This window comes from Miniopterus schreibersii (assembly GCF_964146895.1).
Source record: "Miniopterus schreibersii genome assembly, chromosome: 1".
Taxonomy (NCBI): domain Eukaryota; kingdom Metazoa; phylum Chordata; class Mammalia; order Chiroptera; family Miniopteridae; genus Miniopterus; species Miniopterus schreibersii.
The window spans coordinates 106885344-106898049 of NC_138101.1; the positions used below are offsets into that span (position 1 = coordinate 106885344).

The 12706-nt window shown below is 47.8% G+C and overlaps 1 protein-coding gene and 1 pseudogene across 15 annotated transcripts in view; one reads left to right on the forward strand and one right to left on the reverse strand.

The window, feature by feature from the left end:
* LINGO1 (leucine rich repeat and Ig domain containing 1) overlaps positions 1-12706 on the forward strand; it is a 222774-nt gene that overhangs the window by 131310 nt on the left and 78758 nt on the right. For 12 of the 14 annotated variants that reach the window (XM_081120679.1, XM_081120681.1, XM_081120667.1 and 9 more), the window contains one exon: positions 8938-9118. The exons of the other annotated variants lie outside the window; for them this stretch is intronic. In XM_081120679.1, coding sequence (XP_080976805.1) covers positions 9116-9118 — 3 coding nt within the window. In that variant the 5' untranslated portion in view covers positions 8938-9115. The remainder of the gene's footprint in view (positions 1-8937; positions 9119-12706) is intronic. 14 annotated transcript variants of the gene reach the window in all.
* On the reverse strand, positions 2405-3519 carry LOC308563194 (ubiquitin recognition factor in ER-associated degradation protein 1 pseudogene; annotated as a pseudogene). Its single transcript has 2 exons — positions 2731-3519; positions 2405-2464 (listed from the first exon to the last, which is right to left on the reverse strand). The product of its transcript is annotated as a ubiquitin recognition factor in ER-associated degradation protein 1 pseudogene (transcript).

Consider the following 12706-nt stretch of genomic DNA (forward strand, 5'->3'; position numbering starts at 1 on the left):
TAACCATGCCTGCAAAGATGGAGTAGATTTCCCCCTCTCTCCTTCTCAACCCTTCATTTGTGGGTTCCTCCTCCCTCCTTTCTCTCTCTTTCTTTAAAAAAAAAAAAAAAAAAGTCTTCTTAAATATTCAGTTGAGAGGCTGTTGCTTAAACCCTGGGAACAGGCCCATTGTGCTCGCTGCCAGCAGGCATTGAACACCTGGCTGGCCCCAAACACTCTCTCAGCCACATGGCTGGGCGGTTTGCTGCACCTGGTGAGCAATCTGGGCGGCTAGACCTTCTAACCAGGCATGGGCAGATAGAGGCTGGACAGATGGCAGCAGAGGTAGCACTTTGATGACCTTTCATTGATCAAGAGAGCAGCTTCTGGAGCTGCTTCCTCCTGGCCCCTGGAGGGTACACTTGTCAGTTCATCTGTTTCTGCTGCTCTCTGTCTTATCTTTGTCTTGCCTTCTCAACCCTTTCTCTGCTCCCCTTCTTTGCCCTCCTTTCATCTGCTCACCAGGCTGCCTATTTGAACTGCTTTGTACTTCTGGGCAGACAGCAGGGAACATGGGAAAACACTGGGTATTTGGAATCAGCCAATCCTGGGTTCAAATCCTGACTCCAGGACTTATAAGCTGTTTCTGTTTAATATTTTGAATTTGGGCAAGTTCCTTAATCTCTCTGAGACTTCATTCCCTCACCTGTAAAATAAGATGCTGCATCCTGTGGGTTCAGTGTCTAATGTGGTGAAGAATGGTGCTGGGAGTGGCAGCTTGCCCTGCCTTGGTGAACCCAGTGTCCCCTGGGGAGACCCTACCATCTAATGCTCCAACCTCTCCTGCCTTCTCTCTGCTCCTCTGGCCTGGAAAGGGAAGGGAGGTCAGGAGGGGTGCTTGGCAAGGTGGGCTCTGGATCCCCCTGGTCACAAGCTGCCTGTGTAGGTGTGAGGGAAAGAATGAGGCTAAGTGGGAGGGACCCTTCTCCTTGAGTTCATTCCCTGGATAAAGCTTAGTGTCTGGTTCTAGGTCTGGCTTGAAGGAACCAGCTTTTAAAGGGCTGAGGCAAGACTACCAGGGAAAAAAGGAGAGTGGGTAGAGAAGCAGTGCCTTTGTAACCTGAGAGGAGGAGCCTTCCAGGCTAGGACTCTACTCCCAGGTTTCTGAAGGATGGGCAAAGAGCCTCTAACCTTTATGGATGGGATGGATGGGGAGTCTTGGAAGCTGGATGGAAGCCTAGGTTGGAGTGGGGGAGATTCCTGCTCCTTCCAGGGCAGGGAATAGCAGGATGACCATTGGGAATACAGGAGGGGAAGGTCCCTAGGTGTGGGAATATAGAGAGAATCTGGGGCTGATGAGCTGTGGGACCTTGGGCTGATCCCATTCCCTCGCTGGTCCTCAGTTTCTTCATCTGCTAAATGGAGTTAATTATCCTGCCCTATCTGCCTCATGGGTTGGGCAGAAGATCTAGTTAGAGAATAGATGGGAATGTCCTGTGATCTATCATAGTGTAATAATAGTAACTATCATCCTGAGCATTACCTTGCTTTCCCTTCACTCTTTGTAACACCCACTTTGATCCACGAAATCTAGCTCTAATTCACATGTTGACAAAATTGAAGAAACTCACAGCTGAAAGCAATTTCCCTTTGTATTTAATGCAGACACCACCCAATATACATTGCAAACATGGTCCCCACACCTCTGCTTGAATACTCCCAGGGACAATGAGCTCACTACTCCTAATGCTAAAAAAAAGATTTGTTTTCCTAAAGTCTTTTCTCACTGGGCCTGACTCTGCTTTCTGGGCCCATAAATGCCAAGTGTCTTTGCCAAGGATCTGAACTCCCCAGGGGACATGAGTTCCAGGCCTACCTCTTCCTGACAAGGCCCCTGTGAGCAGACTCATTTTATCAAAGACCTTTTGGACAGATACACTAATGACTGGGCATGGCTGTCTGGAGGTGGTTGTACCACCTCCAGAGCTGAAGTGGCTCACCCAGCCCCAGGGTCTCCTGGCCACCAGGCTCCCTTGCCACTTTGTGCAGCTGGCTCTGGGAACTACTTTCACCCATGTTTTACTCTGTCTTGTCCACTTTGGCCCATTCCTAGAGCAAGTAGAGGGCTTTGTACAGCAGAGTCTGCCTCCTTAATTGACCCCTCGCCAGGCCGGACCTACCTTCAAGGTTCCACCCTAGTCTTTGCCAAAAAAGTTGATTATCACTGGCATTGGCTCAGCCCTGCCACTGACAGTGAGAACCCACCCAGGGAGCCGGTCTGACCCACTCTGGACATGGTTATTTAGCTAACCACTGAGCAATCCAGCCCAGTTTTCTGTCTCATCCATAGGATGTCATGAGTGCATGGTCATCCTTTTTTCTTTTTTTGCAATTGATTATTTTCCAATCAGCAAACAGTCCCAATTTATGGCTTTCTTCCTTTTTTATGCAACAACTGTCCTCCAGAAAAAGCAACAAGTCTGCCCTGGCCAGGTGGCTTGGTTGGAGCATTGTCCCACACACCAAAAGGTTGCAGGTTTGATTCCCAGTCAGGGCACATACCTAGTTTGCAAGTTTGATCCCTGGTTGGGTTGTGTGGTACGTACAGAAAGCAACCAATTGATGTTTCTTTCATATCAGTGTTCCTCTCTCTGTCTCTCTTTCTCAATCTCTCTCTCTTTCTCTCTTCCTCTCTCTATAAAAAGCATATCCTTGGGTGAGGATTAAAAAATAATAAAAAAAAAGGAAAGTAATCTTACTAAGTTTAAATTCATAATTGGAAATTCTTCTTTTAATGTCTCCAGGCTTGATTGGGGGAGGGGCTGGAAGCTATACCTTTCTTCTTCCCTTCCAGTCTATTCCCATAGCCAGAGAAGGCACAGAAGCCCAGCTCTCTAGCATAGCTGCTGTAGTCAGTTTCACCTTCAGTTGACTCCTCATGCTGAACTTGTCTTTAGGGTTCTTTGTAGCCCACTGGAGCATCAGAGTCTACATTCATGTCACACTTGATGATGGACATGGCCTTGTCAGGCTTGGTCTCATCATTCACAGTTCATAGATCTTCTTGTTGTAGTTTGCCTTTCCCCAGTAGTCAGACAGGCAAAGTTTCTCAATGCATTTTCTAATACTACTTTGGGGTTGGTTATGTCCAGGAAGTCAGGGCTCTGAGGCTGAAATTTGGAGTTCATGGCCACTTGAAGATTGACACTCTCCACCTGAACCAGGCCCCCTCTTTCATCAGCAAATCCTGTATCATCCAGTGTGGAAGGTAATAGATACCTTCTTCAGTCACAAATTCTAGTACACCGCAGTGCGTCTTGCCGTCTGAGTTCTTGGTTAGTTTAAACAGCATGGGGTACTGTTGAGTTGGCTGAGTTGATTGAGGGCTGAGGGTGGCATAATTATCTTCCTGCCTTTCTTCACATCTGACCTGCCATTAGGCCCCATGAGCATGGACATGGAGATGCAGCTCTACTACATGGAGAAGCATTTCTGGAAGACCCAGGGAATCGGGCTGTCAAACATGTTGAAAGAGAACATGATGGCACCTCTGCCTCACAGATGCCATTAGGTCTAGGGAATGACGTGTCATCCTTTTTGAGCAGCCAAGAGGGGAGGTGTGGTTATCTGGCATGAACTCCTCAAACTCCCTATTGTCTTTCCTGGTGTTCTATGTAGAATGGACATGAAACTCACTAGTCTAAGCCCAAATTGACTTCCTCTTTTTAAAACAAAAGGGGAAGGATGCCAATATTTGTAAATGCCAGTTCTTCACATATATAATCTCACTGGATCTTCATCACAACTTTGTGTGGGAGGATTGTGGTTACCACTCTGCAGATGAGGGGACTGAGCTTTGGGAGGTGAAATAACTTACCCAGGGTCCCAGAGCTAGCAAGGGACAGAGCCAGGACTCAAACCTTGGATGGTCTTATCCTCAATCTCATGCTTTTCCCAGATGCTACCCCTCACCCCAGCCCCCATGCTTCCTCCTATAATTTCTCACAGGTTCAGCCAGCATATGCTGGGCCATGCTCTGTGCCAGCCCTTCTGCTGCCTTCCTGTCCAGCCCTGCTCTGTCTTTTGGACAATCTTGTTTCCTGCCAGCTAGAGTTTGGTGCTCAATCTTTGCTCCTCCCTAAAACCACACACTGGGGCAGGGAACAGAGCATGGGTTTGGGGGAAGAAAGATGCCCCCCAGGGGATGAGAGACTTTGAGGGGGGAGTGACAGTCTTCATGGGTGGCTCATCTGCTGTGATATTTTAGTAGTTATGTAATATTTAGTAGTTGTGTTTGATTTGGGGGGTCTGGTGTAAAAGCAGTGCATATCTGCGGTAGAAAATCTAGGAGTCACCCTCAATGTCTTTAACTTACCCCACCCTCACATCCAGCACATTAGCCAACTGCTGTTACTTCTGCTACAATTTACATGCTGAATCTGGCTAGTCCCTCCCTCACCCTGGCCAAGCCTCATCTCCTTGTCCTTGAGCAACTGCAATAGCCAACCCACTGGTCCCCAGCTCCCTTTCAATCCAGGCTCTACTCAGCAGCCCCAAGGAACTTCACAATGAAGAAATCATAGCAGGTCCATGTTAAAACCCTCTAGTGTCTTTTCATTGCACTTGGGATGAAATCCAAAGCCCTTTGCCCTCAGGGCCCAACCTCTCTCTGCAGCTTCATTTGCCACAGTTGCCCCCATCTCTGCCCACCTCAGAAACACCAGCTCTTTCCTACCTCTGCTCTTTACCCACTTCTTCCGCTCTAGGCATGACGAAATTTCTTACCGTATAGGTATCATTTCAAACGTGACCTCTACAGAAAGGCCTTCTCTGATCCCCCAGCTGGAGTAACCCCCTAGCCCTGCCTAAGTACTCAGTGTGTCACATTATAAGGTTTAATGATTTTTTTTTCTTGTAAGAATTGATTTTTAAAATTTATTTAAATTTTTTATTGTTGGCACTATTGCAGATGTACCCCATTTGTCCACCTCCACCCAGCCCCCAACCCCCCTCCCTTGGCCCTCACCACACTATTGTCTGTCTATGGGCTATGCATTCCTTCACCTCCCTTTATTCAGTCCCCCCCATCCCGCTCCCCTCTGACATCTGTCAGTCTGTTCCTTGTATCCATGCCTCTGGTTCTATTTTGATTATCAGTTATTTTGTTCATTAGATTCCACATATAAGTGAGATCATATGGTATTTGGCTTGCTCTGACTGGCTTATTTTGCTTAGCATAATAATCTCCATGTCCATCCATGCTGTCCCTGAGGGTAAGAGTTCCTTCTTTTTTACAGCTTTAATTGTACTTATCACTGTCTGGAATTATCTTTGTTATTCATTTGCTTATTATCTGTATCTCTCTCCCCATGAGAACACCACATTTGTCTGTCTTGTACTCCACTGAATCTTCATTACCCGTAATACACCTAGCATATATTGCTCAATAAGTATTTGATGACAATGAAAAATAACACAGAAACATGTAAAGGAGAAATACAGCATCATACAATTGTGGATATAGTAGCAGTTAATAATGCAGTGTCTGTGTGTGTGTGTGTGTGTGTGTGTGTATGTGTGTGTAAGCTGGGAATCACCTGTCCTTTTAATGATAGGCTTGGGGTGCCCGGGCCTGAAGCACTGGATGCATGGGAGACACACACATGTGGTCATATGCACACATATGCATGTGTACACACACATGCATGTGTACACACACTTTTCCTTATTCAATGGCAGTGTGACCTCTGGTGAGGTCTTTTATCTTTTTGGGCCTCATTTGTTCCACCTGTGGAATGGAGCAGCCTGGACTGGAGGCAGAGGCCTGGATGCCATGGCCTCTTGCGGTTAGCCCTTGCCGGTGGGAGGAGTACACAGACAACTGTCTTATTGCGCTGTGCTGAAGGAGGCAGGAGCTGTTTATTGAAGTCCACCTCCACACAGGACTACCCCACCCTGTCCTCTGAGATGAGGACCTCACCCAGGCAGGGGGTAGTGGGGGAGGGGGGCAGGAAATTGATAGAAAAGCCTGGAGACATGTGATTTGCTGCTGGGAGGTAGATTACCATTGCAGTAAGTGGCCTGTTGGATGCATCTGTAGCTTTAATTTAATGTTTTTATTTTTGTGTGTGCTTGGTTTTTAAAAAAATCTTCAGTACATTTATTTTATTTTTTGAACTTTTTTCTTTCAATTGCTACAAAAAGAATTTCCATGAAATTAAAAAGGGGAAACACACACATCTGTGTTTCCACCACCCCAAGGCAACAACTGTTCCCTCCCTAACCCTTGATCTTTTCCTGTGAGAACGACTCTAGAACCTTGCACAACATGTGGGAAGTACAAGTGGCCCTGGACCTCAGGCAAGTTACTTTATATCTCTGTGCCTCAGATTCCTTACCAAAAAAATAAGGACCTAATAATTGCACCCTCTTTCTGTTGTGTAGATTATGAGATAACATAAAGCACTTAGAAAGGTACCTGACACTTAGTATGTATTTGTTAAATAAGATGAGTAAATGGGTAGAAAGGACAGGGCATCCATAATGCCCTCATTCTGGTACAAAGAGGCTGCTGTGAGATCTGTCCTTAGAGTTAGCAAGCAAGAGTTCAAGCCCCAGCTCTGTCCTTACTACCCATGTAACCAGGGGTAGGTATGTGGCTTCCCTGAGCCTCAGCTCCTCCATCTGTAGAATGATTATATAATCTGAACCCCATGATACTGCAGTGCATCCAGTGGTAATGGATGTGAGTGGGCTCAATGAGCATGGAGCCCTGTACACCATGGCAGCGCAGCCCCCACCCTCATCTGTTTTCTCAGTTTTCTCCCTCAATATTGTTAGGTAAACATTGCTACATGTTGCTTACCTATCTCCACCTTTATCATTTTTAATGGCTGTGTAACATGCCATCAAGCAGAACTGTCATGATGCACTTTGTCATCTCTATTGTGGAATGTTTAGGCAGCTTCCAGCATCTTGCTATTATAAATAACCCTGCAGTGAACAGCTCTGTGCCTCAGGAGCACTTCCCCTCAAATGGATGATTTCTGTAGGCAACCTCAGGGGCATTCATTGAGGGTGCTTTGCTGGGTGGATAAGGGAAAGGCCAGCAGCAGTGGCTGGGAGAAGGAGGTCCCTTCAGAGGTAGTCGGATACACTGTCACAGAAGCAGCAGCACGGGTAGAGGGGCAACAAGACCCTCAGCGTGACAGTGCTAAGCATGATGGGAAAAGTAGAGCATCTGGCATGGTAGTGCTGTGCATGATGGGAAGAGCAGGGCATCTAGTGTGACAGTGCTGAGCATGATGGGAAGAGCAGGGCATCTAGTGTGACAGTGCTGAGCACGATGGGAGGAGGAGGGCTTTGGTGTGACAGTGCTGAGCATGATGGGAGGAGCAGGACATCTAGTGTGACAGTGCTGTGCATGATGGGAGAACATGAGGCCACTATGGGAAGTACAGAGTTGGTGCTGTGGAGAGTTGGGGCTAGGAGGTAGAATAACTAGGTTCTAGGTTCGTCTTTACCACGTACTTGCTACGTGACCTTGGGCAAATTCCTTCCCCTCTCTAGATCTGTTTTCTCCACATATTGTGGCCAGGGACTGGGCAAGAGTTGTTCCAGAGCTGTGCTATCCATTATGGTAGCCACTAGTCACATGTGGCTATTTTGATTTAAAAGTAAATTAATAAAATAAAATAATTTTTTTGGTCACGCTATCTACATTTTATTTAGTTTTTAAATATATCTTTATTGATTTCAGAGAGAGGAAAGGAGGGGGAGAGAGATAGATAGAAACATCAATGATGAGAGAGTCATTGATCGGCCGCCTCCTGCACGCCCCTGACTGGGGACCGAGCCTGCAAACCCGGGCATGTGCCCTGACCAGGAATTGAACCCCAATCGCCTGGATCCTAGGTCGAAGCTCAACTGCTGAGCCACACCCAGCTGGGCGCTATCCACATTTTAATATCCAGTTGTAGCTAGTCGCTACCACATTGAGCAGCACAGGCATAGAACATTCCATCATTGCAGAACGCTCTATTTGACTGGGCCTGTCTAGAGACATTTCTGGAAAGCCAGTCAGCCTTACTGTGTTGTGATTCGTGATCTGTCATCATACTTCATATGGCCAAGAAAAAGGTGAACAGCCCTTAGCTCAGAGGACTCTAAGGACCTAAAGAGGCTAAGTGACTTTTCAAATGCCAGGACTCTGGAAGTATCCTGAGTCTAAAAAAGCTACACACTGTTTCTCTCTGCAAAGTTTCCAGCTTGGCCTCAGAGAGAAACTGGGGAAGAGGTTGGGCCCTGCTAGGGGTGGCCACCACCCAGGGATGGTGCCCAAGGAAGATGGCCTGAAGGCAGAGTAGGTGGTCTCCTGTTTCCTCAGATGGGAAGGTCCTTAGAGGTGCTACATGGCTCTCTGCTCATGCCTGAAACACCACTATCTGTTTCCTTGGGTTAAACATTATCCTCTCTAGGATTCTTTTAGAAGTCTAGACTAGAGATCAAAGAAGATGGCTGCCTCACTCACCTTGCCCCGCTCTGGCTGCCTCAGGCCCTTGGCCTAGTTCTGCGCACTCACTGAGAGAGGAACTGTGAGAAATGAGTCTATAGCACTTGAGGGTGAAGCTTTTCCACCCCTTCCCCGCCACCAAACACACACACTCTGGCAATAGCACATGGATTCCAGCTGTACCTGCCCCCAACCTTCTCTTCTCTTTAGAGGGCAGACGTTTGCCGATGCTCTTCTGCAGCCTGGAGATTCTCCGGGGGAGGGGCCTGGGGGAAGGGGCAGTAAACAGGAAAATAAGATGTGAGGTGTGAGGAAATGAAGACAAACTTGACTGACTATGGTCTCTCCTTTGTCAAGGTGTGGCCACCATCTGCCCTACCCCGTGTCCAAACGCCCCTCTTTCCTCCAAATGAATCATACTGTTCACTCTTGCTTCTGTTTTCTAGGGATCCAAAGGTCATGTTCTGTCTTCCCTGAGCCTGTGGGGCCACACAGCCTCCCACCAGCATTCCAGCACTCTGGCCCTGTTCAGCCCCTGGACCACCTCCCAAGCTTCCTTCTCATCCCAGCCTGGGTCAAGGGGACTCCTCAAGCTTCAGGACTCAGTAGGGCACAGTAGCAGTCATGGTAGGTGGCATCTGTATTCTGCCCACTCCCTGGTTCCTTGGGATACCTGAGCCTTCTTGGTCCCTGGAACAAGAAGGATATCTTTATGAACACTGTCTGTCAGGATCCCCTTGGTTGCAAATAATAAAAAAACTATTTCAGTAAAATGGTCAGCTCATGTAACCAGTGTCCAGAGGCAGGACTTCAGGCGGGGTTTGATCCAGTGGCTCAGACAATGCGACCAGCATCTGGTCTCTGTATTCCTCTGCTCTTCTTCCTTGGTGATGGCTCTGCTCCTAGTGACATTTAACAAGATATGGCACAAGATGCCTGCCAGCAATTTCTGAGGCAACTTGTTTCCAGGTTTAAATCTGGGGGTTGGGGCAGAGACAAAATCTGCTTTCCTGATTTTGTCTCAACCCAAACCCCAGATTTAAACCTGGAGTTGATCTCTTGTGCCCTACTGGAAAGATTTGGATCATCTTAATCCTTTAACTGGGTCCACAGGGCTTGGAAACACTATGGACTGGGGGCCATCCTCCCCCAACTGTATGACCAGGAATGAGGGGAAGGTGTTTCCTAAAGGAAGTTTATGGTCCTACTGGCAGGGAGGAGATGCCTCCAACTGGGGGAGGCAAATAAATAATCGTTATAGATAGAGTCCGCCTCATGCTCTATTTCAATGCCCAGTTTAGGATTCTCCTCCAGGAAGCTTCTGCTGACTGCTTCAGCCAGTGATTATCTCCTTTAGTCTATCCTTTAGCTCCACCCTTTTTACAGATGGAAAGACCAAAGCTCAGTGCTCATTTTCTCATGAATACTCTATTGGTTATTGCATCAGTGCCAAAGTGAACTGCTTTCTTTGCCTTGGCGGCTAGGAAACTCAGCTGGCTTGTGGCCAATTTCTGATAAGTACTGAGGATGCTCTGGCATGCAGTTGCTCAATAATCTTGCCTCTGGCTTTATCGTCTGCTCGCTCATTTTTTTTCTTGTTCCATTTTCTTCTCTTACTTTTTGGCTTGTGCTGTTCTCAGCAACATCAAACTCTTTTAGAAAAAGGTGGGTATAAATAACCAAGAGTGGTTGTAAATGAAGCATTCAGTACCAACTATAGCCAAATGCTAGGCCTTCCCCTTCCTAGGGGCAGCTGAGCTGGGGGCTCTCCCCCAAGCCCAGGGTCAAATCTTTCCCCAGGGAGACACCAAAGCCTGATCATGGTGGCCCCAAGACAGTGGCCACCCTGTCCTCCACAGGTAGTGAATGGCATTGTTCTGCTTCCTACCTGCTTTTCTCTCCCCTCCCCTCCCCTCCCCATCTTATCAGGAGCTAATAGAAGAGGCTGGGAAACCCAGTCCTCTGATAATTAAATTTTCTTAATGGATATTCAAGTGGAGTAATGAGAAGTTTAATGCAGTAATTAGATTTTTCTTTAATTAATTAAAATAAGAATCATGTGTCTTGCCAGCATTACCTTGACTCTGTGCATGAGAGTAGCAGGCAGAGACAGTGGGGAGCTTGTCTGGGTGGGTGGAGGCTGAGGCGTGGTACAACCTTTTGCCCTGGCACTGCCATTCTCAGAATTAAGCCCAGATCTGATGCCCACTCAGGCCAACCTCTGATTCGGCTCCCATTTCTGAGCCCTGTGAGTGCCAGGCCTGAGCTAGACCCAGGATGGAGGTTTCAGAGGAGGGTCAGGTAAGGGTGGCTTAAAGCAAAGAGCACTAAGAAAGGATTTCAGGCACTGTGACAGGAGGAGGCAATTGGGTGGCACATCTCATTGCCATATGCCAGCTGACACCTTCACCTGCATGCTCAGCTAGACCTGGGTTTACCTCCATTGATACTAGATTAGCTGGGCTAATGGAGTGGAGGCAATGGAGTAGATAATAGAAAAACCTGAGGTAACCCACAAACTACTTCTCCTTGTCTTGGGAATGCATCCATGCCACAAGGCTGACCCCTTCCTGTGATTCTGAAGGCCAGTTAGGAATGCAGGAATGCACTTCCCACCTGAGCCACCTCTGCTGTGATTCGGGCAAAGTGAATGTGAGGCTCCCAGCATAGTTATCTGGAGTGGAACACAGGATAGGCCTTGTCAGGGTGAGTATAGTGGTGACCCCAAAGACAGGCCCTGATACCCCAGAGGCAGGATATATTGTTTTCAAAGCAATGGGTAAGACTGGAGAGATTCCTGAGCTTTGGGGAAAAGGGGAGCAGAAAACTTCCTTCACTGAGGCCTAATCTCAGTTCCACCCTGAGTCTAGCATTGTCACAGATATGTCAACAGAGAAACGGTGTCTGGGTAGGAGGGGTGAATGGCCCTCTTTTTCCATTCCCACTGCCAGCTCTACTGCGTGTGGTCAGGACTCCTGTGCCAGGCCCCAAACTCTGGAATGGATGAGATGAATCAGACATTGTCGCTGCCCACAGGGCTGGTGGGGGAGGTGATAAGCAAACAGGGAATGTCAGCCTAGTGATCAGAGTTGAGGTGCAGAAGACCCAGAGGGCTGAGAGACTGTGGGCTTGCATTTAGGGCCTTCCTCTGGCACCAGGTGGGAGGGGAGGTGCTGGAGGCAGTCCAGTGAGGAGGTTGAGAGTGGGTCTCTGGGTCTCAATGAGGTGACAGATGAGGTGGATGGCACCCATGGAGGGGTGGGGGTCTAGGGTAAATGATTTTCCCCCCAAGTACTGGCCGTGACTCCCCCAAGTCACCCTCAGCTCCTGGTCAACCTAAAGACTCACCTATGTGGTTTGATGGTATGCCAGCACTGGGCTGAAAATATTACCTTATAAGAAAGGTGTTTTTTTCTCCATTTCATAGAAGAGGAAATGGAGATGTGAGGGACTTGCCTGACGCTACTCGCCTGTAGCAACCTGGTGGAGCATGTTTTTCAGGGAGCCACCCCTGTCTCCTCAGGTGTGCCCCCAGATGTGTCCATCCCCCATCCCTGGGTTCCAGGGGCTGCAAACCACTGTCTCATTCAGTCTTCTCAAAAGTCTGAGAAGGCACATTATTTTCTGCAATTGAGGGAACCAAGGTCAGGAACTAGGCCACAGTCACATAGCTAATTGCTAAGAGGGACTGCCCGACAAGCTGAGATTGTCAGGATTGCCTCCTCCTTGCCTGCGAGCAGTTCCCCCTCCAAGGGCTTCCAGCAACCTCCCCCAGTCCACTGCTGCTTCCCTACTTGCCTTGTGCTCCAGCCAAAACCAGTGACTCCTCCCCAACACTCCCCACACATTCCACTTCCAGGCCTTTGCTCAAGCTGTTCCAGCTCTCTGGAGCTCCCTTTCCCAACTCCATCTGCCAGCATCCTCCTCATCTTTCTAGGCTGGCCCAAATGTCACTTCCATTTCTTAAAAATTTTTCAATGACAGTTCACATTTAATATTATTCTATTAGTTTCAGATGTATAGCATAGTGGTTAGAAAATCATGTACTTCACAAAATGTTTCAAGTACCCACCTCGCCCCACACATAGTTATTACGATATTATCGACTATATTTCCTATGCTGTAATCTATATCTCTGTGATCATTCTTTTACTATCAATTTGTACTTCTTAATCCCTTTACCTGTTTCACCCAGACCCCAGTGCCCTTCGCCTC